The following is a 25,836-nucleotide window of genomic DNA, read 5'->3' on the forward strand; positions in this document are numbered from 1 at the left end:
CTTCAGAGTTCACCAAAGGCCGTGTTTCCTTCGGGATTCACTAGAGGTTGTGGATACTTTTAATTACGGTAGGATGAGTTCAAATATTTATTTATGCTCCATGAAAGCTAGAGAATTATGTACATTCACCAGAGATCGGCATCTAGAGGACATAGATGTCTAGCCTGACCCCAGTAGTGAGATTACGTACTGAGTATTTTATACTCATTCTTTCCATGTTTTATTTTTCAGGTAAGGGTAAGAGTACGCCAACGAATGACAAGTGGAATCCATGATCGAGCCACAAGGACTAGTCATATGCTTCCGCTTATGTTTTCAAGATTTCCTATGTTTTCGTTTCTTGGTTTAGTATTTCAAACTCACTAAGTTTCGTTATTTGCATTTGTGACCTTTAGAGAGTTTTCTAGATTGGTTTCTTTGTTTTTTATTTGATTGGGTACCCTGAGACTTAGATTTTAATTATTTAGTTTTGATGCAATCTTTTTATTTTCACTATTTATTTGGTATTTATTAAGTTATGAAATGGTGTCGTTTTAAATTTTATGCATGCATGCCGGTAATAACAGTCTAACTTGAATCCTAGGAAGTCGGGTCGTTACAAAATAACTCAATAGAAATTTTCCACGCTTATCGTAATTGGAAAATACCAAATTCAAATAAATGAGTAGATATTACCTTTTAGAGGGCAGTAGAATAACCATCCATCAGTTAGCCGAAAATCTCCACAAATCTTCTGTGTTACTTGCAAAACGGCTATAACTTGCAAAACGGCTTAGTATAGCTCAATTTCCAGCTTACAAGTGCCAAGATGTCATTGAATCACAAGACAATGGATAAAAACCCCATGCAAAACTGATCTTTCAATGATTTCTTTTTTTTTTTTTTTTTTTTTGGTCTTTTTGGTTATAACTATACAACCAATCAAGGTTCAAATATTTTCTACAACTCCTAAATGGAAATAATGCTTGAATAACATTAAACTCATTTGGAAAAGGACTTCTAATCAAACCTTCAAAACGCAGCAGCTAGTCCTACCACGATCTTTAAGGCTTTGTGTATTTACAAGAGCAGATGTAGTTTCAAGTCATGCTACTCCGAGTTCGAACTCTGTCTATGAGCATTTGCCTTCCTGACAAATCCTCTTCATAACCCACAACCTACAAGCATTGAGTTGTTAACAGACCAGAATCGACAATTAAAGCTCTATTTGGTAACTATTTTGTTTTTTTTTTTTTTTTTTTTTTGAAAGTTAAGCATACTTCCTCTTAATTCCTTACAATAATTTGCATCTTTCTTAAGTGCAAGTGCAAGAGTTGAATTCTTAACCCAATTCTAAAAACAAAAACAAGTTTTTAAATACTACTTTTTTTAAATTTTCAAAATTGGACTTGGTTTTTAAAAACATTGGTGAAAAATAGAAAACAAATCAAGAAATTTAGAAGTAGGAGTGTTTATGGGCTTAATTTTCAAACATCAAAAACCAAATAGTTACCAAATACCAAATTGGGCCTTAGTTTTTTGTTTTTAGATTTTTAATAAGCCTATTTTCTTTCAATTTCTTGTCATGGTTTTCATCTTTCTTATGTAAAAAAGTTTAACTCTTAGCCAAATTCTTTTTTAAAAAAAAAATTAAAAACTACTCTTTTTTTAAGTGTTTAAAAACTTGACTTAGTTTTTGAAAACATTGGTAGAAAATAGATAACAAAACAAGAAATTTAGAGGTTGAATGGGGTGCGTATGGGTTTAATTTTCAAAAGACTCAAAACTAGTTACCAAATGTGGCCTAAATAATGAGTTTCTTCTTAGTATCAATTTCAACTTCAATAATGATTTTAAAATCTTATAAGTTGTAGTTTATTTAGTTCTCTTGAAATCAAGCCAACAGAAAGGGTGACAATTTTAAAAAATCCATCACTATAATTGATAGAGTTATAATTATAATTGACAAAAAGAAAAAATGTGCACACACCTGAGACTCAGTTTGTGTTTCACTAAAGCCATCATATATGCCTACACTCCCATCTCCAGTAGTAGGATTGTTGACGTCTTCTTTTCTTTCAGCTCTGAGCACATACAGGACACAAAAGTCTCAAAATCCAGGTTACAAAGGCAAAACTGAATTGTGTTTGTACTTAATAGTCTCAGAGTAATTTCAATGTAGCCTTTTTAGGATTGAGTAATGAAATGCTCTTTTAATCAATATTTTTAATGGAAATAAACACTAAAGTTTTCATTAGGCTAAAATCACCTCAAAATACAGGGGTCTTTAATAGCTAGTTTTAAAAAATAAGCTACTGCCATTATTTCCAAAATTGATTTTTTTATAAGGAAAAAAAATTACTACTCAAGGATACCATTTATTTCTGAATGCTGGATTTTAAGAATAGCAATCTGGATTATTTGAGTTCTGCAATTAATATTATTATACAAAATAACCTATTTTGAAAGAAAGTATAAATTTTATTATTCTAGGAAACAATTCATCAGTGAAGACTAAAAAAATATACAAAAAAAAATCTATTTAAAAAAAAAAAAAAAGAAAAGAGAAGAGAAATAAACCAACTTTCATAATGACTTTGTTGGATGGTCTCACTAAATTTCCATTCAGCAACCGTTCTTATTAAACACCAATTCAGCATGGTTTTTCTATAAGAAGATCGAGGAGAAAATGTCAAAATTTACCTTTTTGACCACTGGTTGGATAAACCACCAATTGGAGGAGCTTCTGAATGGTCTTGACCAACGCCCGAACAGTCGGGCGGGAAAATCTGGTATTGTTAAGGATTAAACCAAATGCAAATGAAACCAAAAGTTTAAATAATCAAAATCCCAATAGAAGGATACACTTTTGTCGCAGTCAGTCTTTCCAGGTGACTTCTGATCGTGAATCTTTAAAAAGAAAGGGGAAAAAAAGGATTTGAGGAAAAAAGAAAAAAGAATAAAGCAATAGTATCGGGAGATTAGTCGAGATGCACGAGATGCACATAAGCTGGTCCAGATACTCACGAATATTAATTAAAAAAAAAAAAGTAATGGTATTGAAGCCCTATCCGGATTTTACCTTAGTTGTCTGCTCCAACAAATCCTCAATTGCGGCAGCGACATCAGGGACGTGTGAAGTTACCACAGAAGATTTTGATGTAGTTTCTTTTGTGGAGTTCAAATTGCAGTCAAAATGAGTGGAACTGTTTCCAACAAAAAGTGAACGCTTTTGTATAGCTTCGTCAAGGAACTTGCGCCTTTTTTTAGTAAAACTTATTTGTTCAACTTCTCCTATAGAGCTACTGTTAGTTCCAGTTGATTGGTCTCTCGGGATAGCAGAATGGATAGGAAACTGGGATTCACTTTCGCTGGCTATCCTTTGGACAGTTTGAGTAGGAAACTGACTGACAGTGCATAAGCCTGCCGCTCTGTCTTGAGCTGTAACTTCTTTTGGGCGATACAAATCAAGAGAAACAATCTTACTCTGAAAAATTTGTATTCAAACAATATCATTCCATGTCTAAGAGAAAAGAAAGATAAACACAACCGGTTCTACATTTCTATCAGGACATGCCTGTATATGAACACATAAATAATTGAAGAGCACCAGAATCCTGAAGGTACCTGTCTGACACACTCATATATCCATTCAGCTGTAATTGAATGTATTCCCCATTTACAAGCAGCCTCATACTTCATCCCATCGGAAAACTTACATATTAGATGTGTTACCTTCTTTGTCAACTTCTCCACAAACTTGGCCCCAAGTACAAAACACAGATTTCTTAACAGTACTCTGTCTTTATCATCATATTGTGAAACACAGAACCGTATGTTTTCAAACCCAGACAAAGGGACACGGCAAGGAAGAGGAGAATAGAGAATGTGCCCATTGGTATCCCACAAGCATCCATCCTTCACAACGGATTTATTTGAAGTAGTCAGTAAACAAACAAAAGCAAGATAAATGTTCAATTGTCGTTTCCAATATCAGTTTATAATATTGAACATAATTAAGTTAACAGTAAAAATAAATAATAAAACTAAAATTAAAATTAAACATCGTCAGATTCAATAGTATCAAACTTCATCAAAAAATGGCAGTTTCAACTCTAGCTATCAATTCAAAATTGGCTTCAAACTTCAAAGCCATAATTTAACACATTTAACAGATGCATGCATCAATTCTTTCTCAATTCCTCCAGAAAAATATTTGAGACGCATCTAGTCGCTGCCACAGGGACGGAGTGAAAACCTTTTGAAGTTCAAGGGACGGTCATAGAAAGACTTCTTCAGATGTTGAACTCCTATTAATTTTGTCCATAAAGAAACCTCTCACAAAATGATAGAACTCATATTTCTAAATATAGACAAAGTGAAGAAAAAACAGAGCGACAAAATATGTTTTCCAAAATTGACCACCCTTAATGGATCATCTGAGAAATTTACGTAACCACTTTCCCCTAAACATTAAAATATCAATGTTACGAAATCGGAAATTAAAGAATAAAAAAATGTGTTGAAGATAAATATTTACTCTAGGGGGCTTTTTTGTAATTTATCATGCACCTAGGGCTTCCTACTTGTCTATTTATTTGAGCAGTCTTCTTGTAATCAGTGTATCAGAAAATAATAAAAAATCAGTTCCTATCGTGGTTTTTTCTTCCTGTTCTAGGGTTTTCCACGTTAAACTTGTGTGTTCTCTTCTTCTCCTTTTTTTCATCATGGTATCAGAGTATAGCAACAAAACCCTAGCCGTCATTGACGAAAATCAACCACAGTCTCTATCAACTCCAAACGTTGATATTGCAGCCACAATACAGGCAGCCGTTGAACGATACCTTCAGACCATGCTGCCTCATCTTCTTCAGCCGATTGCCACCAATGGAGCCGCCCAGCCGAAACTTGCCCGACGCTTCAGATCCACGCCGATCCCACCTGCACCGCTCACCAGATCGAAGGCCCGATGCTTCCGATCAGCACAGATCCCACCTGCGCCGCTCACTAGATTGAAGGCCATCCAGTCGTGGCTCTTCCGTCAATCGACGCCGATCCGTCTACCCATTCCCGCCGATCGCATCCGTTCGTCTTTGCCCAATAGCAATCGCTCCAACCGCCAACTTTAGCCAATAGATCGGCTTCCCTTTAGGCGCTGCCCTAACCGACTCCTTCAACCGACCTGCAAACTCCTCCAGCCACGCTAACCCAACGGCTGTCCTCAACCCGAGCCGATCAGTGGCAGCTCTCTTCAGCCAAGCCATGGTGCCTCCTTCTATCAGCAAGGTCCTCTAGCCGCACCAAGCATTAGCAACGCAGGTCATAGTTTAATCCCGATGGCTTCAAGCGGCTTTGAACTTGGAGAGTCTTCGTCTCAGTCTCTTGTACCGCAACAGGTTCCAGGAAATCAGGGCAATATAGGACCTATCAGTGTGTGCCCAAATGAGGTCCAACATCAGTTTGCCCACCTCCAGCAGCAGATTGCAGCTCTCAGAGCCATTCTTGGTACAAACTCAAAAACAGTCCAATCAGATCCCTCCGCTAACATATTGATGTATTCTGAGAATTCGGTAAATTCTTTCCTTGCTTTACCCACAACGAATTTTATGTTTGGATCAATGGGAAATTCTACAGAGTTTATTATTGGAGAGAAGTTGAATGGTCAAAACTATTTTTCCTGGTCTCAATCAATCAAGATGGCCTTGGAAAGGCGTCATAAATTTGGATACATAACGGAGAGATACCGAAACCGAGGCGAGGAGAACCTCGGGAACGTATCTGAAAAGGAGAAGATTCTCTATTGCGATCGGTTTTGGTTAACAGCATGGAACCCCAGATTGGCAAGCCATTACTCTATGCTACAACCGCCCAAGACATTTGGGATGCCGTACAGAAATTATATTAAAAAAGACAGAATGATTTTCAGTTGTACATATTACGCAAACAGGTCCATGAATATAAACAAGGATCAATGGACGTGAAATCCTACTTTAATAAATTGTCTCTACTGTGGCAGGAAATGGACTTGTGTCGAGAGATGGTCTGGGATTGTCCTTGCAGGGGAGTCCAACACTTCAAAATTGAGGAAACTGATCGAGTTTATGACTTTATGGCTGAGTTGAATTCAAAGTTCGATGCTATTTGTAGCTGGATATTGGGCCAGCGTCCCATACCCTCCCTCATGGAGGTTTGTTCGGAGGTACGTCTGAAAGAGGACAGATCAAGTGCCATGAATAACCCGATAATCTCATCAACAAATGTCGCGGCTTTTGCTATGAAATCTTCCAGGTCTGACAATGATAAGCAGAATAGACTCCTCCTGTCTGTGAACACAGCAAGAAGCCATGGCATACGAAAGATCAGTGTTGGAAGTTGCATGGGAGACCTCCAAATAGTAGACGGCAACAATCCCATGACAAGTCAAACTCCGGGCGTGCTTTTGTGAGTGACTCGACAAATGGAAACCCTCAGGTTCAACCTCCAGTAGACGGTCAGAATAATTCAGGTGTTGTAGGTGTCAGTGCCATTGCACAGTCAGATACGGTTCAGTACTTTGGCCTTCTTAGTGTTAATGGTAAAAAACCATGGATTGTTGATTCAGGAGCTACAAACCATTTAACCGGCTCATTTGATCAATTTACAAACGGATTAGAATTGCAGATGAGTCATTTGGCTCCGGTTGCAGGCAAAGGCCATCTTTCCCCGATTGAGGGTTTAATGTTGTGTGATGTTTTACATGTTCCAAAGATTTCGTATAAATTATTGTCTGTCAGTAAAATTACAAGAGATCTGAGTTGTCAAGCCATTTTCTCACCAAACTCTGTTTTATTTCAAAATCTGAGCTTGGGGATGACGATTGGCACTGCCCCGCACGATAGGGGACTCTATTTCCTGACTGATGATACTTCCTCTAGGGATTGTTATAGGACTAGTCTCGTTTCTTCGTGTTATTCTACTTCTGAGAATGATTTTATGTTATGGCATTTTCGCCTTAGGCATCCCAGTTTTCAATACGTGAAATACTTATTTCCGCATCTGTTTCGCAATGTTAATATTTCATCCTTAAAGTGTGATGTGTGTATTCAGGCTAAACAGAGTCGTGTCTCGTTCTATTCTCAACCCTACAAACCATCCAGGCCCTTCACCCTTATCCACAGTGATATTTAGGGCCCCTCACCCATCACTACCACTACCGGTAAACGCTGGTTCGTCACCTTTATCGATGACCACACTCGACTTACTTGGGTTTTCCTTCTTACAGATAAGTCTGAGGTGGCATCGATGTTCCAACAGTTCTATACCACTGTAGAGACACAGTTTAACACAAAAATCGCAATTCTGCGAAGTGACAATGGGCGTGAATTCTTTAACAACTCCTTCCAAAATTTCCTCGCATCAAAGAGAACTGTCCACCAAAGTTCTTGTGCCTATACTCCTCAGCAGAATGGAATGGCCGAACGAAAGAATCGCCATTTGGTGGAAGTTGCTTGTTCTCTCATGTTATCTACCTCTCTTCCTTCCTATTTAGGGGAGGATGCAATACTTACTACCGTCCACCTAATTAATCACACGTCTTCTCGTGTCCTGAACTTCCATAATCCTCTTGACTGTTTCAAAGAGTCGTATCCAACCATCCGTCTTATCCCTGATGTGTCTCTCCGAGTGTTTGGGGTGTGTAGTCTTTGTTCACACCCATGGTCCTAATCGCACGAAGTTTACCCCTCGTGCTCAGAAATGTGTGTTTGTTGGGTATCCACTCTATTAGCGTGGGTATAAATGTTATCACCCATCCTCTCGAAAATATTTCATTTCCATGGATGTTACCTTCCTCGAGGATCAACCGTTTTTTCCCATTAGTCATCTTTAGGGGGAGAATTCCAGTGAAAGACTAATTGGAACACATCTTCAATGCCCTTAGAGTTGTCTTTTGAACCTGAGCCTGTCAACACAGTCCTTCCTACCAATCAAGTCCCATGGATAACATACTATAGGAAGAATCTCAGGAAGGAAACAATGCCACCTATCGTTTCTCCGACTCCAGTCCATGAGTTTGACCCAACATCAATTTCAGGTATTTGTATTCCTGCCACTAATGATATTGGTACTTGTGCTAAGAATGATGTTTGCAGTGTGGGTAAAGATGAAAAAAATAGTTGACGGTTCTGCCAAGGACACCATGAGCAATGAAGAAACAATTAAAAATAACAGTGTTGAGGAAACTCCAGATACTAAAAGTGGTACTAAGGAGGATGAATATGTGGAAGATCCCTCAGAAGATAAACCACTAGAGCAGACGACCGGGTTGTATCCGAAGACATGGAAAGGGATGTTTTTATGTCTGGTTGGGCCGGTTCAATGGTCCTATACAAATTCAAAAACTACCCATGTCATAAGAGTATAGATTACTATGGAACAAAAATATCAATGTGGAAATATGATTTCTGTTAAATTATTTCAGTATAATTTGCCAAGCAGAGTCTCCCGAAATCTTCCCTCTTTGCTCTAACAAGGTCGTTCAAAAGAAAAAAGTTAAGAATAAGAAAATGAGAGTGATCCGAATGCAGTGAAAAGTTGGACGAAATGAAGAATCTTGACGTTTCTCTCGACCTTCCCATTGCCCTGAGGAAAGGCACTAGGTCCTATACAAAGTATCCTATGCACAGTTACATGTCTTACAATAACCTGTCACCCAAGTTCAAGGCTCTCACCACCAGCCTAAACACAGTAATGATACCAAGTAGCATACATGAAGCAATGAAGGTTCCTGAATGTAAGGCTGCAATTGTGGAAGAAATGAGGGCTCTTGAGAAGAACAAGATGTGGGATCAGGTCATTCTCCCCAAAGGACATAAGACGGTTGGATGAAAATAGGTGTTTATCGTAAAATACAAGTCTGATAGGACGATTGACAGGTATAGGGCTAGACTGTTTGCCAAAGACTTTACTCAGACCTTCGTGATAGACGGCTCAGAAACCTTCTCTCCCATGGCCAAGCTTAATATTGTCCGGGTGTTGTTATCACTAGCAGAGAACAAAGATTGGCCTCTTCATCAACTAGATGTAAAAAATGTGTTTCTTGATGGGGAATTGGAAAAGGAAGTCTACATGAGTCCTCCTCCTGGGATTCGAGAGTCAGTTTAAGCATCAAGTCTACAAACTGAGAAAGTCGTTGTATGGGTTAAAACAGTCTCCGAGGACTTGGTTTGATAGATTCACCACTTTTGTAAAATCCCAAGGGTATAATCAAGGGCACTCAGACCACACGTTGTTTACAAAGAAGTCGATCTAAGGGAGGATTGCAGTCCTCATTTGTTATGTTGATGACATAGTTTTATCTGGAGACAATGCTACTGAGATTATGAGACTAAAAAAGAAAATGGTCGAGGAGTTCGAGATTAAAGATCTTGGAAAGCTGAGATACATTCTCGGGATCGAAGTTGCTCGATCAAAAAAGGGTATTTCAGTCTCTCAACCGAAGTGTACTCTTGACTTACTTAAAGAGACATGTATGACCAGGTGTAAGCCTGTTGACACCTCTGTGGAATATAATACAAAGCTTAGTAATATGGATAACAGAGTTCCCATCAATAAAGAGAGATATCAGCGACTAGTTGGGAAATTAATTTACTTATCCCATACTAGACCTGATATATCTTACGCGGTGAGTGTTGTCAGTCAATTTATGCAAGCTTCCTACGAGGACATATGACGGCTGTTGAACGCATTTTAAGATATCTTAAGACAAGTTTTGGTAAGGGCTTGATGTTCAGGAAGTCTGATAAACGTTGCATTGAAGCTTACACCGATTCTGACTGGGTAGGTTCTGTTGTTGACAAAAAGTCAATGTCTGGGTATTGCACCTTTGTGTGGGGGAATTTGATTACTTGGAGGAGTAAAAAACAAGGAGTTATAGCCAGAAGTAACGCTAAAGCTGAATATAGGGCCATGAGCCTAGGGATATGTGAGGAGATCTGGTTGAAGAAAGTTTTGACGGATCTCCATCAAGACAGTGAACTCCCGATGAAACTTTTTTGTGACAATAAAGCACCAATAAGTATTGCAAATAATCCTGTTCAGCATGATAGGACAAAACATGTGGAGATTGATAGACATTTCATCAAAGAGAAATTGGACAATAAAACATACTACTCCGTCAAAACTTTTTGGACGAGTTTTTATGTCCAAAAAGGGAAACACAAACAAAATCCAATAGTAGAGCTCGAAAATAGAAATCACAATAAGACAATCAATTGTACCTCTAAACATGATCGGACCCAATGACTTGACACGTAAGTAGTATGAACATCTGTACTCCTTGGTATCTCACCATGACATTCAACAGTGAAGTGCACTTTCTGCTTTGTATGATCTTCAACAACCTCCCCTCCCCCTTGATTTATCCACTCTACAATTTCAGCCCTCTAGTAGAAGAGTTTCAAATATGATCATCAGAATATATATATATAATATTTGGGATTACGGAAGTCAGAAGTTGATGGAATTTTGTTACAATGTTAAAAAATAAAATGGATAAATTTTTCAAAGGCATATTCTTCAATGCTAAATGAAAATGGTAATATTTTCAAATGCCAAATTATCTTAAATTTTTTAATATCATTCTCTTAACACAATGGAAGTGTTAAAGAAACACCAGATCGAGAATTATATCTACTCCATTTTCATGCTTTCAAAATCATGGAGTTGGAGCTGGAACTTTTGAACTAGAAACAGCTCCCAGAGCTGCACTAATAACCTACTTTCAACTCATCTGATATTGAATACAGAGACCCTACTTTATTCTTTTTTACAAAATGGATGCTATGTACCACAATAATGTATCTAAAACCTAAGGTGTATAATGAACAATTTAAATCATGTTGCTCAAAACAAGAGGAAGGAATCTTCACAACATACCCGATCTTCTGGAAAGGAACTAGAAAAACAAAATATTTTCCCCTTAAACACACATGATGACTTCCCACTTGGAACCATGAAATCACGCCACATCTTTTCTTGACTCTTGTTTGTACCATTTGCTACGCATTGGTGGCTTTTCTGGGATAATTTCATGGTCCTGTCACCACTCACGTTTGTTTCAATTTTTTCTTCAATTTTTTCCTCTGTCGTCGATGTCTTTCCAATTCTAACATGAACATTTCCTTCTAACACATTTGATGGCACGCTTGGATGAACATTCGGAACTTTATTTGGATCCATAACGATGGTGCTCGTTTTACTGGATGCTGCAAAGTAACCCGCTTGAAAATTTATAATAAGACAAACAAGACAAACAGGCTAGGGATCTCCAAACAAATACTGGTCATGCATCCAGATGAAATTTGCAGTTATTCTGCATGATGGTAGTTTAAGATTGCCATTCAAAAAGACAGATAGCTTAGAATATGAACCATACATATCAAACCTTTAGGAATAAGTTCATCATATGCCATGTGTCTACCAAGAATAGGGATCTCCTTCTTCTGACGATCACAATCTTCAAGCCAGTTGGCTCTAACAACATGAATGACTCCTGAAGCTGCAATATCTCTGACCTCCTTTTTCTCCCTGCCATTTGACATATGATAAAACCAATTTCAAAATAGGCGGATAGATCATTCAAATAAAATCAAAAAGCTCACAGCACTGGCAAGCTCACAAATTCACGCGATACAGTTCACTAAAACTATGTTGCAATTAAAGTAAAAAAGATAGTTACATTTCCGAGGGATTTCCAACTATTATGTGTGTTAATTTGTCATTGAACAACATGTATCGGGAGCCTCCACCTCTGAGAATCATATTCACAATCTTCCGCATCTCAGAAGCTTCAAACCCAACAACTTTTATTCTACATGCTGACAAATATAGGTCGTTTTCAGACTGAAAGTCATTTGCAATACAATTATCAGTGTTTTCTTCGTTCTTTCCCATCACAACTGGCACTTCAACATCAACCTCATTTATAAAATGAGAAGCATCTGAAAACATAGATGTGCTCTGTGAAAGAGTAGCTTCAAAATCCATATCTGAAAACCCAGGACCAGAAACTGCTGAGAAATTTGAATCAGCAATAAATGAGGATGGTACAGCTTGCAAGTTCCCAGTAATCTTCTCTTGGCTATTGTGAGCAGTCAAACAACCCCTTGTCATTTTATTCGAAGTTCCAGAAACGCTACCAACAGGGTACAACTCCTCATTAAGACATGCTAACAATTAAAAGGATAAAAAAAGGATTTCAAACAAGTTAGCAAAATAATAAAATTGTTTGACGACTAAATACTAACTGCCAACAATCTAAAAATCATATTTGTTTTCAAATATACAACCCGAATTACTACCTTTTCTAGCTATGGACTGATCAAACCATTTCCGAGTAACAATATTGATACGGCCCCATGTCCGTGCAACCTTGTACTTGTCACCTTCAGGAGCTTACTTAATCATTAAAGAAAACTTTTTATTCAAACAAGAATATTGAATACCAATAAGTAAACATATTATGCAACTATTAGAAATGGATTGACTATGCAAGCAGCATGCTTACAATGACCATACAAACAAACATGCGTGAGAATGGTTAGTCATTCCCATCACTCCACCTGAAACAGAGACTAGAGAGATTGTCGAGAAACAAAAAATTGTGATCAATTTTGTTCTTGGATGAGGCAGTATCTCATTCATGTCAATTTCACATCCTCTTAAATTGTTCTAAGAGATATGGCAAAGAAACTACAGCCAGTAAAGATCATTAAAAGCATGGTTATCATCATAAGTGAATCACCTGACATTGGGAAGGGTCATTGCTACCAGATGGGAAAGAATAATGAATGATTAAGTTAATACTCATATATGAGTGAGACTTAACGCTCAAAATACAATGAAATAAAATAAAGCAATTACGACCATTACAGCCAAATACAACCAATAATAGTACTTAAAAAGAAATAGAGGCCCTTTGAAAGATCCAGAGGCTTCTTATTATTATTTAAAAAAAAAAAAGAAGAAGAGAAAAATATTGTTCAGTATATAAATTTGACTGCTTCAAACGAAAAAGAGAGTGAAAATATCAAAAGTGATCTAGAAAAAAAAACTGCAAAAAGGATATATCACATATCAAATGTGTGCACTTTCTTGTAAGATCGGCAGAATATCTTCCACCATTTTGCAAGATAAGCTTTTCAATCTCCTTGCGCTCACCTGAGACCCAGAAATGATGGAACAAACACAATATTATCAGATGTCCCCAAAAGGACTATAGATGTTAAAAATGAAAAAATACAAGAAAAAATACAAGGGAATAATTTTCCCTGAGAAGAAGTAAAATATTATAAAACACAACCTGCAGGAATCCTAGATACCGATATATTCAATCCAGAAAATGGAAGGACTCGATATCCCTCCTGAGGCACTACACGATGTTCAATCCAGCATTGTTGTAACCAAGCAAATGTCACAATTGGTTTCTTTGAAATGTTTAGTGCCCACTGCAAACAGAGAAAATAACATAAACATATATGTCAAAATCTTTGCAATACATTTAAGACAGAATAGAATTAAACCCTGAACTTTTATAAGTGTATTAATTTACACCCTCCACTACATTCTTTTTGGAAAAGCTCGTGCGAAACTTATAATTATATCAATCAAACCCCTAAACTTTCATAAATTAATCATTTTAGACTCTTAATCAGAATTTTCCTTTCGAGAATCATTCAAGCATTTACTCTAGTCATCCATTTTGTCAAACCAACATTTGAAAAAGTCTACTGCACATTTGATAATGATGATTTCCAAATGTAATCGTAATTATAGGTCTAAATTGATTGGATAATGAAAATTTTGGAGTTTAATTGACTCAAATCATATGTTTCATATAATATTGACGGAACAAAATCTGGAGGAGGGGGTAAATCGATACACTTATGGAAGTTTAGGGCTTAAATTGATACAGTTATTAGTTCGGAGTTTTAATTGATACAACACTCAAAGTTTAGAGGTATAAATTGATATTTGCCCTTAAAATTAAATATAAAATCATGCCAACCATCCAATAACCATGCATGTCCAAAAGAAGCACCACCTTCAGTTCAAGACCATTTTTCTACCATCAACCAGAGAAGTTCAGCTTCTTTCAAAACTTGACATACAGGATATCCATCATAAAGAATTGCTGTAATGTATCAAACTAAAAACCTACCTTAACTAAATAGAACATATGTGTACGGTGTCTCAATATAACCTAGCATGGATTTAGGGTAGAAAACAAGAGAAGAAATAGCAAATGCAGATTAAGGAATCCATAAGCTTCGGTTAATTAAATTCATCTATCACGTACAGTTAAGTGTTAACATATAGCCAGCAGCTTACCTTATTCAATCAATACGAACAAATTCAGCCAATTTCTTAAACTCAAAGAGAAAAATTGTTCCTACATTAAGTTAAAAGTGTGGTGAAGTAACAAACTTGACTTCAGTATGAAGCATAGAATAAATACTTTGAGTTCAGAAAAGTGATTTCAAGCAGTAGTTCTTTGGAGTCATTTTGCCTTTAATAAAATAAAAACGACATTAGATATTAGTTGTGCCTTAATTGATGACATCAATTATGCTGCATGCAAAAGATTTTAAGATAACGACGCTGTTGCATCATGATTGTTATAATGTTTTTTAGTATCATAAAGATTACAGGCCTTTTCCTCATAATTCTTCCTGGTAATTTAAACAAGGCTATGACATTATTAGTATTTCCCATATCATTGCCAGTATTCTAGGTCACAAATTACAATAGTGTTTCAAATAATCATGTTTCAACTATCACTAATCCTTTCCTTTCCAACCCCACCCCCACCTGAGCCAACCCTAAACCATCCTCTTTCAAGATCTGGTCTTTCAATCCCTCCTCTTGTTCAAATTTAGAATTATAATTGTCAGAAATTGTAAATTTTGGAGTATAAAAATTTGTGGAGATATTTTAAAAAAATGAATGAAAGAGCCTAAATACACATACACATCACGTCAAGCAACACGACCTTGTATTTAGCAGCCAATGCATTCTTCGCAATAACAAAGCTGACATCTAGTGATGCTTTCATATGCAATACTCCTCCCATTGCATTAACTAACTTCCCTATCTCAACCTGCAATGCAATTTTGTGTTACAATTAAGAAACATACTTCTACAAAAATAAAATTAGTCATTAAAAAAGAGGGGTGAAATAGGAACATTTGCAACGTACCTTTTCATCTTCCTGAAATCCGGATGCTAGAATTTTCACACCATCCATTGCAAGGCAGCAAGTAAAACCCTGTTGAGGAAGGGGTCTGTGCTCTTTTGCACATGACATCACGCACTGAGGACCTTCCGAACAGAAATGCAAGTCGTCAGCGACGCACCAAGTTCCAGGCGTCGGACTGTAATGAAAATTTCAAACAACTAGGTTTGCCTATTCGAAAACAGAGAACACTGAAGTATATAATACTGGGCTACTACGCACGTCATTGAGAAAGTTTAACTGCAACTCGGTAACTGTAACATTCGTCAAATTAATCGAGACATTCAATTTCCTATTAATCTCATTCTCCAGTCGAAAATTGCTCTCCAATCCTATCCCCGCAAAAGAAAAAAAAAAAGTCGGAACTACAAATTAACTAAACCTACAACAACCATACCTAGCAAATTGCATCCCTTCGCACGAAGATCCTCGAACTTTTCCTGAAAGCAATAATCAAAAACCAATAATTACATAGCCAATCCGAAGTAGGGTCATAAATTGAACAAGAAATGGATTGGGCGTTTCATACATGATCGGGGGAGGAGATAACATGATAATCATTAGGGCCGTTTCGAGAGGGATCGCAACAAAGGAAAACCTCAGCCCCATTCTGCTTGAGAGCGTCGTGAAGAGCGTCGAACATCTCCGGAGCGACAAGATTGCGGGAGACAAACACATTAGCTCCGGCGAATGGCTTCGGCTTCAGCATCTCGGCCGTTGCTTCGTCTACCACCTTTCTCGACGAGCTCCGACGAGCGAGAGGATTCCGTGGGAAATCAGACGAGGGAACGAGTGAGAGTGAAAATGGCGGGAAGGGTTTTGTCTTTTGTGAGATGAGGTTTTAGTGTATGTAGCCCATCCGTCCATTGACTGGTCAACCGTATATTTTCTTGTACAACAACGTACATTTGACCTAGTCAAACCGTTAATTATATTTTCTTCGACCGTTAGCTTTAGCTAATATTAAATTTGAGGCGAAAATTAAATTTTCACAGGTGTTTTCAAATAAAAAAAAAAAAAAAGTAACAAGTTTATTTATAAATATAATAAAATGTCATTGTCTATCCACGATAAATCATAATAGACATGTATCACGAGCTATCAACATCTATAAGTATGTCCATTGCAGTCTATCACGAATAGATTGTGACATTTTACTATATTTATAAATTTTTTTAACAGTTTTACTATTTAAAATAATTACTTTAAATTTTTGTTGAATGAAATATTGAAATATTATATTGGTGTATTATTATTATTTTTTTTCCACTTTTCCTGTTCATGAAGTATATGAAGCTTGTTGGGAGTTCTACTTTTCAGATTGGTCGTCCTCTATTTTCCATGAAGATTATGTTGATGTTTAGTTGTTTTAAGGAAGTTTTCATAAAAAAATAAATAAATAAATAAATAAGGTTGAATTATACAAGAAAAAAATACCTTGTTAGTCTCTAATTTTTTTGTCTAATTATTATTTGGTTCCTACGTTTTAGAATGTTATACATTTTGAGTTTGATTTTAATTTAGTCCTTAAATTTCAAAATGATACAATTTTACCCTTGAGATTCAAGTTTTATTTCAATTTGGTTCCTAAATTTGAATATTTACACTTTTAACATTAATTTCTTATTGAGTACACACTCCAGTCTCTAATGTTAATATCTATTAATTAATTTTAAATAATTATGGAATGAAAATTTAATTTTAGTGGTGGTGGAAAATAGTAAACACCATTAGTCGTAGTTCTTTTTATTTTTAAAATTAATTAAGAGATATTAACACTAGAAATTGAAAGTGAGTTTTAGTGAAAAATCAACATTGAGTGTGTAAATCTTCAAACTTGAGTTCCAATATGAAAGAAAACTCAAGTCTTTGTAGTAAAATTGTAACATTTTGAAACTTATAAACTAAATTAAAATCAAACTCATAATGACTAAAAATGTAACATTGTGAAACATAGGGACTCATCCTTGTTCAGTACCAGACCCAGAACTAACTCATTTTAATTGATTTTTGAAATGTGAAAATAAAAAATTGAACCGAATCGGTAATGAACTAAGTCGAAGCAGTTTTGGTCGGTTTTTATTGGTATTTTGGGGTTTTTCGGTTTACCCTTGCATCCCTACCAAGAATGGAAAACTTCAAACAGGACATAACACTAGGAGTATTTTGGGAATGCTCAAGTTATACGATGATTGAAATAGTGCAGGAAAAGGGCGAGGGGGATAAAAGGTAAGGAAGTTAGTTTACCTTGGCCTTGGGGGCAAGGTCATTCATCTCCTCTATGGACATCTGTTGGGATTGGTGTCCTAATTCTCCCAGAGTCTCGTTGTTTTGTAAAGATACACATTGTTCAATGAATACAATAAGTATTATTTAATCATGGCATTTACTCATATCCAATAAATAAAACTTCTTGGTTATCTTATGTGAACTTAAGCATGTATACGTGATATACAAGTAGATCATGCCTTAAGGGATAACCTAAATAGGTCTATAGTATAAGAATTAAGGTGGGATACCTGATCCTGGTGACACTACGGATACGGCCCGCTTTGTAGAGGTTTGCAAGTTTGTAAACTCCTACAGATGGTAGATCCTGACCATTCACGTGGAGACGTGCGAACAGGAATGTCCTATACAAAGAGTTTGTATAAGACCTGGACCACGAGATGACTAAACTCTATATATAACGTCGTTGATACTAGAGACTTACATCTCACCTAAACGACCATAGGGGACACGACCTCAATCCCGAGTGTTTTGAGAACTCTTACCTTTGAGAGCAGTTCTTTGATTAGTATGTGTGAGAGTGGCCAGATTGCCAACTCAACATGCTTACCTTTTTGGGGACTTGTCTGATATGGGAGTTGGGAACTCAATCCACAAGATGGAATTCACTCCTTTTCCGAAGTAAGGATAAGTAGAGAGATTGCTCCCTCAAGGGCTGATTCTAGGGCTTGAACATAGTGGCCACAACTTCTCTTTGGAAGAGAGGACTCAGTCATAGTAGGACTATAACTTATGCTCATTAGAGGGATCAATGGTACTTAAGGAGTTAGATGTAACTACATGGCATAACGGTTATTGGCCAAGCTGTACTTACAGTGATCTGTGAAGGGTTGTCGCACTACTGATTGATTAAGATTGACACATAATCTATCTGTGGTAAGGAGAGTTCAGCTATCGGTCTTTACTGGAGTGTCTGGCAGTTAATAGATGGTAGATCATATGACTAAATAGTTTAGTCAGCTATTCACATACAGTTGGAGCTTCGAGCTACAGGTCCATGAGGTCCCCTTGGTAGCTTAATAGATTCAGTTGAGGATCAGTTATTGGTGTTGATTTGAAATGTTCAAACTGACAAGATATATTTTGATTATATATGATATAATCAGTATGATGTAAGTGAGATTTACATTAAGTATCATGAAATAGAAAAAGAACTATGGTTTATATGTTTCACGCGATGAAATATTAAAGCTATAGGTTATAAATATAGTATGATAAGTTGGTTATCATTTATATTTATAATAATATTAATTATTGGATAATTAATTCTTTTTCTTTAAATAACTAAATGAGTGGGTGGTTATTGGATTCATGGTAACCGTGAGTTTTTAAAAAAATGATTTTCCTATTTTGAAAAGATCATTTATAGACGCTAAAAAGTTTTTTTAGTTTTTATTTCTCACGCAAAAGAAACTCATAGAGTCGTCAAGTAAATACGGATTTACTAAACGACGGCTGGGCGAGTTAAACGATCATGTAGTGGTGAGCTAAATGATCGTGCAGTATTTACTAAACGATCGCATAGTTTTGCTAGACGATCACTTACCCAAAATAAACGATCATGTAGAGTCTGTAGGCGACAGACCGAGCTAAACAATCGCATAGCTTTTGCTAGACGATCGCTTAGCTTTAGCTAAACGATTGGGCATCGACCTATATGATAGGTCTCCTCCATCTTCCACTTGCTCGGTCGTGTACACGATCGGTGTTTCCTCCTTCGTCTGCCTCATACCAAGTCCGAATAGAGCCCACCCTCTGGATTCTCACACCGAGAATACCAAGGTGGCCTTTTTGGTGGTGTCAGACTCACCTCAACACCATCAAGGTTTTTTGGAGGTCGTTCGTGGTGCGAAAGAGTTCGTGACCGAGGAGATCGTTGAGGAGGAGCACGAAGTGTTCATGCTGTGTTCATTGCGATGTTGCAGTCGCGTAGATCGAGCATTCGAGGTTGCTGATTGCTCGAGCGGTCGCGCAATAGAGTGTGGAGACACATCTTCAAATGTGCGTAGAGTTTGCTCTATGTTCATTTGAGTTTTTCATGCTGTAATTTCTGTATTACTTGTATAACCGTTTGTTTGAAGTCGACTATAAATTTTATGTTCATTCACGATTGTGATTTGGATTATCTTTCTTCGACTGCTCATAGAAATCTCGCTTCCGATTTCCTTCAACATCCACTTCTCGTGCCCCACATCCTCGACCTACCTCAAAAGACTGAATCAGCCTCACTAAATCCTATTTTAAATAGGTCAAAGGGAACCCTAGGGTTTTGTCCCCTCTAAATAAAGAGTCGTTGATACATGACATGTTTTATGGCTTTTATTTGTGCGCTTTGATTTATAAATTGAGGATTGGTTCCAAGACTCCTTGAGTTGTATTTTCTAGCATTTGCATTCATTTATTTATTGTAGTTCTTTTATTTTCATCCCCATCAACCATACTCTACATTGTAGCAATGATTTATGATTTAATAAAGTATGTTATTTTATCATTTACTGTGGGCTAAATCTTTCTAAGGGTTCGACAATGTGGATGCCTTAGGGTTGTTATGAATTAAGTTATGTAGCACAACAAACCATCTTATTTTACACATTCTCTTGTCGAGTTAAAAGATAAAATCGGTAAGTTAAATTGGCCACTTAATTTAACGATCTAGTGAAGCTCTAATGTCGAGAAGGTTAGGGCGTAAGCGGATGCCACAAAGCGATATGGGACTTCGAGCCTAGAAATAGGACTTGGGCATCATAGGATAAAGAAACTTAACATTAGGCATTAGCTGCTTATACCACCTAACGAAACTTTATATAAGACCGAATAGGTGTAGTTTTTTGTTCATGTGTAATTCATTTTTCAGGAGTGATGTGGCTTCATCATTTAAGGCATGGCACTTGAAATGTTGAAACTTTGCTTGCCCATATTTGATTATCATTGTTTACTATTTCTAAAGCTTTATCTCATTCATCATAATACAAACTCTTCTTGGTACCTCTGTTTCATTGATTTATAGTCATGATTAACTTGAAATCAATCTAGTCATGTGAGATTTGACATTTGGAATACTCTGAGTTTATTGCTTCATTGATAGTGTATGCTTGCACTTAGACCTTACGTATACATAACATTTTGTTGCTCATGCATCCGATTAATTGAGTTTTTGGTGTCGTTGCTGGGGACTAGTGAAATTTTTAGTTTATTGTTGATTGTGACTCATCAATGCGACTGCATTGACCCTGCTCCAGGAAAATCTAATTCCTTTTTGTTATTGTTGTTGGATTTAGTGACCTAAATCTCATATCTCTTATAGTTTGCATTTTGAAAGAACAAATCAATTATTTAATAAAATAAGAGGTATTTTATTTGACATTCAAACTGCATTATTTCAATCCAATAAATTAAGATCCAAGGTTATGTGATATAACTTGAACAGTATGTGGTAGACATACAAGTGGTTCACGTTCAAATTATATCCTAAAGGGTTTGCAGTAGATGGATAAAGTTAAGTGTCTTATCCTAGTAACATTATAAATACAGCTCACTTTGTAATTGTTACATGAGTTGTAAATGTTACAAACAATATGGACTATATTGTCTATGTTGAGATATGTGGGTGGGGGTATCATGTATAAAGATTTTATACAATACCGGACCGCGAAATAATTGGTTTCTCTTTATAACTCTTCTACCTGAAGAAATCAATATTTCACTAGGATGACCATAGGTGACTTGACCTTAATCCTGAGTAAGTTGTGAACTCCTATTTATGAGGGCAATCCTTTGATCCACATGGGTAAGAGTGGTTGTATTAGCCAACTCAATAAGCTTACCATTTTAGGGATTTGTCCGACTAAGGAGCTGGGAACACAACTACACAAGAAGGAATTCACTCATCCTCGATCATAGGGAAAGTTGATAAATCACCCCCTTAATAGTTGGTTTCAGGTCTTGAACAATGAGATCTCGACCTCTCACTGGCCCGAGAAGTGTTCGTTTATAGTTGGACTATAAACTGTTTGTTTATTAGAGAAATCAGTGATACTTAAGGAGTTGAATTTAACTACAGAGGTAAAACAATATTTTAACTTAGCTGTCGTTATGAGCAATTTGTGAGGGGTCGACTCACTGTTGATTTATTATATCCATTAACATAGAAATACATCTATAGTGTGAATAATGCAGCTATCGATCTTTAATAGAGTGATCGGTAGTAAATGAATATTTATTGATTTAATTAAAAGAGTTTAATTAAATTAATCTTATATCATTAGAGCTTCTAATTTGTAGGTCCATAAGGTCCCATTGTTAGCTCGCTAAGGATAGTAAAAAGGAATGATTTGAATTGTTCAAATTAATTAAAGGAATTTTATATTAATATGATTAATATAAAGTATAGTGAATTATGATAGATATGATTTATAATCCAAATTATATTATAAGAGAGATGTATTTGAATGGGATTCAAATAATAGATTTGTATGAATTAGATTCATAAAGAGATGTATGTATATAAGTATGTGATATTTGTATGTTAATTAATTAATTAACTTTATATTAAATTTGATTTAGTATATAGTTATTTAATTTGTATACTAATTGATTAAATAATAGTTAATTAATTAGTAGGCTAAAAAGAAGAAAGTGGAAAAGCTTGGAGAATGGGTTACCATCTCTCCCTTTAAATATACTATTATGATCCTTTTTAGGGTAAGGTTTGTTTCGTGAAAAAAGACCTAGTCTCCACTTCGTGAGAAACTAAAATCAGTGAACTCATGGAAATATTCAAATGATAAACATACAAAAGGACCTAAGCATGCTTCTAATGAAGAAAAAGGGAAGAAATGAACTTAACTTTGTGGATTATTTTTCTTCTTCACGTTTAAATAATTATTTATTAATTTTATTAGAAAATTAATTTTTGAAATTAATTTGTAAAATTAATAAATTTTGATTTTAGAAATAAAAAATTATTTTTAAATCAATTTTGGATTTTTGGAAAATGGAAAAATCACACAAAACTTGAAAATGGGTTTTCAAGTTCATCTTCAAAGTAACTTACATGGAACCCACTTTTTCCTTTGCTTTACTCCAAGCATGAGCTGTCTTCCATGCAGCACATCTCTTTGCATGATAGTCTGTAATATATTGAAGAGATTGGAGTGAAGAAAGGCATGAGAACCGACTGCATTTTTGCTGAAAATTTTGGATGAAGAAGGTGTTCTTCAATGGGTTCTGTTCAGTGAGTTTTCTCCATTTTCCCTTTGATTTCAGCTTATTTTGAGTCCCACAACTCAATATATAGCACCAAGAGGATAGTAGGGAAGATCTTGTGGTGGTCTACACAAGGATTCAGAGGATTTTGCAGTTGGAAATGGAGATTTTGTTGGTTTGGCCAAGGTATGTTCATGAAACCCATTAAACTCTGTTTTTAGCATGTTTCTTTTCAACCAAAATTAATGAATTAGAATGCTTATAGATCCCGATTTCTTCTGCTGCGTGCTGGTATAGATCCAATAGGAATGATACGATAGATACTGTCTTGGTCATAGGCGACCTTAAATTCATTCCGATAGAGGAATGCCCTCCGATCCCTGGGCCCAATGCTTCATGAAATGTTCATGATGCTTATGAGAGGTGGATCAAGGCCAATGATAAGGCCAAAGTCTACATTGTGGCATGCTTTACTGAAGTCTTAGTAAAAAAACATGAGATCATGATGACTGCATGCGAGATCACAGAATCACTATATGACATGTTTGGAAAACCTTCCTCACAAGCCATGCATGATGGTCTTAAGTTCATCTTCAATGCATGGATGGCAGAAGGATTGTTTGTTATGGAACATGTCCTTAACATGATGCTTCATTTCAATGTTGCCCAGATGAACGGAGGTCTCAACAATGAGCCCAATCAAGTGAGCTTTATTCTGGAATCTCTACCAGATAATTTTCTACAATTCCGTAGCAATTGTGTTATGAACAAAATTGACTACAACCTTACCACCATTCTTAATGAGTTGCAGACTTTTGAGTCTTTAATGAAAGTCAAAAAGACCAGTGAGGAGGAAAATGTTGCCTTATCCAATAAGAAGTTCCACAAAGGTTCAACCTCTGGAACTAAGTTTGTACCTTCGTCCTCTTCTAGTTTCAAGAAGTGGAATAAGAAAAATGGTGAAAAGGGGGAATAAAGCCACCACTATTACTACTGTCCAAAGGGACAAAAAGGTTAGAGTTGCAAAAGGAACCTACTTCCATTGCAATCAGGATGAGCACTAGAAGAGAAATCGTCCTAAATATTTGGCCAAAAAGAATAAGGTAAATATGATTTACTGGTTCTAGAAATATGTTTAGTAGAAAATGATAAAAATATTTAGATACTTGATTTAGGAGCCACTAATCATGTTTGTACTTCTTTACAGGAAATTAGTTCCTAGAAGCAGCTTGAGGCTGGAGGGATAACTCTACGGATTGGAATAGGGGAAGTCGTCTTGACGGTTGCAGTTGGGAGCTTAAAGTTATTTTTCGATTCAAAGTTTATACTGTTGGGCAATGTTTACTATGTTCCTAATATTGAGAGGAACTTGATTTCAATTTCATGTTTGTTAAAACACTCTTATAATATATCTTTTATTTTTGATAAAGTATTTGTCTCGAAAATGGTGTTGTTAAATGTTTTGCAACAAACGAAAGTAACTTATACGTACTAAGGTCGTTAGTATTTAAAATACTTCATAATGTTGAAATGTTCAACATTGCAACCACATAAAACAAAAAGAAGAAAGGTTTCTCCAAAAGAAAATGCTCATCTTTGGCATTTAAGACTAAGTCCTATTAATCTAAATAGGATTAAGAGGTTGGTTAAGAGTGGACTGCTAAACAAGTTAGAAGAAAATTCTTTACCAGTATGTAAATTAGGAGTGTTCAAATGACTTGATAACCCAAACAACCTAGACTACCCAACCCAAATTGTAAGGGTTGGGTTGGATTAGTTTTAATTTTGGGTTAGGTTTGAATTTTTTATGTTTCTTTTCAAGTTGGGTTGGGTTGGGGTTGCACTTTTAAAAATTCGATTTGACCCAACCCAATTCGAATTATTAATATATATATGTATATATTATTTATAAATATTATAACTCATATATATTTTTATGATGTTTGTATGAAATTTGTAATAGATATCTTAGTTTTTGATATTTAACATTTGAGTTTTATGAAATTTTAATTATTAGTATGTGTTGTACACATATTTAAGTATTTTAAGTTAATAAAAAACGTAAAAAAAAAGAATAAATAAATAAATAACCCAGCATCCCAACCCGACCTGAATTTTAAGGTTGGGTTGGAGACCTTATTCGGGTCATTCGGGTTGCTAACCCTACCAACCCAAAATTTCAGGTTGGTCCAAAAAATCCCCTCAACCCAACCCATGTACATCATTAATGTGAATCTTGTCCAGAGATGGAAGCAACCTTGCGTTCATCACGTTCATCCTCGTTTCACCATAGAAATATGGGAACGCGGCCGATCACCGAGAGGTGTACGCCAAGAGAAAACGGAACCTTAGTTGCATCTTTAGCACAATTGACAAACTTGCGTTGTTTTTACTATTTACTTTTTTTCTTTCTGATTCATCCATAAAGACTTGCCATCGCATACCACGATCCTTTGTATAACTTCACAATTAGTCTTGAACTCAGTATCATGTATCATGTATCTCCCAATTCTTTATTAATTGTAAAACCCGGTCGCATATATAAAAAAAGTAACGCATTAATGAAAACAATCCCTGTGTTCGACTTCAGATTATTCTGAGAAACTTGTGTTGGAATTATACTTGGTTTCAGTGCAAGGAAACTTGTGACACACATTACTATATCGCATACTACAAGCATATCATTAACAACGCATATTTAGAAGTAGTATCGCATAAAGACTAATGATATAAATTACCGTTACAAGTTTATGGCGCCGTTGCTGGGGACATGAGCTTGTAGCACATTATCTATCATCACAGTGCATGCATAACAAGGAAGAAATTTCATCGTTACAAGTTTATGGCACCGTTGTCAGGGATTGGTAATGGTTAGTGTTGAATACTCTTGTGGTATGTTGCAGGACAGATCTCTTTGTACTGGCTGTTTATCGCGAAGAGCAGTCTGATGGTTTATGAGTACTGGAATTAATCCAAAAATTCTAAGCTGACCTAGAGATCAGATGTATTTTTCGCGCAGGAACACATCAGAACCAAATTAAGCGTTGGAATTTCAAGACCTACGGTACGGAGAATGTAAGGTTTGAGATAAG

General features: G+C 36.1%; 1 protein-coding gene across 3 annotated transcripts; it reads right to left on the reverse strand.

Annotated features, from left to right (window-relative positions):
* Nucleotides 1-830: 830 nt before the first annotated feature.
* MEI1 (transcription coactivator) lies at nucleotides 831-16,070 on the reverse strand. 3 transcript variants are annotated; one of them, XM_039042828.2, is made up of 17 exons: nucleotides 15,780-16,070; nucleotides 15,648-15,690; nucleotides 15,215-15,336; nucleotides 15,008-15,115; nucleotides 13,319-13,463; nucleotides 13,085-13,176; nucleotides 12,318-12,411; nucleotides 11,696-12,185; nucleotides 11,402-11,544; nucleotides 10,894-11,222; nucleotides 10,236-10,400; nucleotides 3,607-3,897; nucleotides 3,062-3,466; nucleotides 2,845-2,889; nucleotides 2,683-2,768; nucleotides 1,970-2,063; nucleotides 831-1,157 (listed from the first exon to the last, which is right to left on the reverse strand). In XM_039042828.2, exons 1-17 carry the CDS (start codon nucleotides 15,957-15,959, stop codon nucleotides 1,080-1,082), a joined length of 2,910 nt encoding a protein of 969 aa, XP_038898756.1. In that variant the 5' UTR covers nucleotides 15,960-16,070; the 3' UTR covers nucleotides 831-1,079. The 3 variants fall into 3 exon arrangements, with proteins under 3 accessions (XP_038898756.1, XP_038898755.1, XP_038898757.1); XM_039042827.2 differs by having other exon boundaries at nucleotides 11,393-11,544; XM_039042829.2 differs by having other exon boundaries at nucleotides 11,393-11,544; nucleotides 15,215-15,389; nucleotides 15,780-15,920.
* Nucleotides 16,071-25,836: the final 9,766 nt, after the last annotated feature.

Source organism: Benincasa hispida, chromosome 9, assembly GCF_027475165.1.
Source record: "Benincasa hispida cultivar pf3 chromosome 9, pf3_genome.v1.1, whole genome shotgun sequence".
NCBI classification, from domain to species: Eukaryota; Viridiplantae; Streptophyta; class Magnoliopsida; order Cucurbitales; family Cucurbitaceae; genus Benincasa; species Benincasa hispida.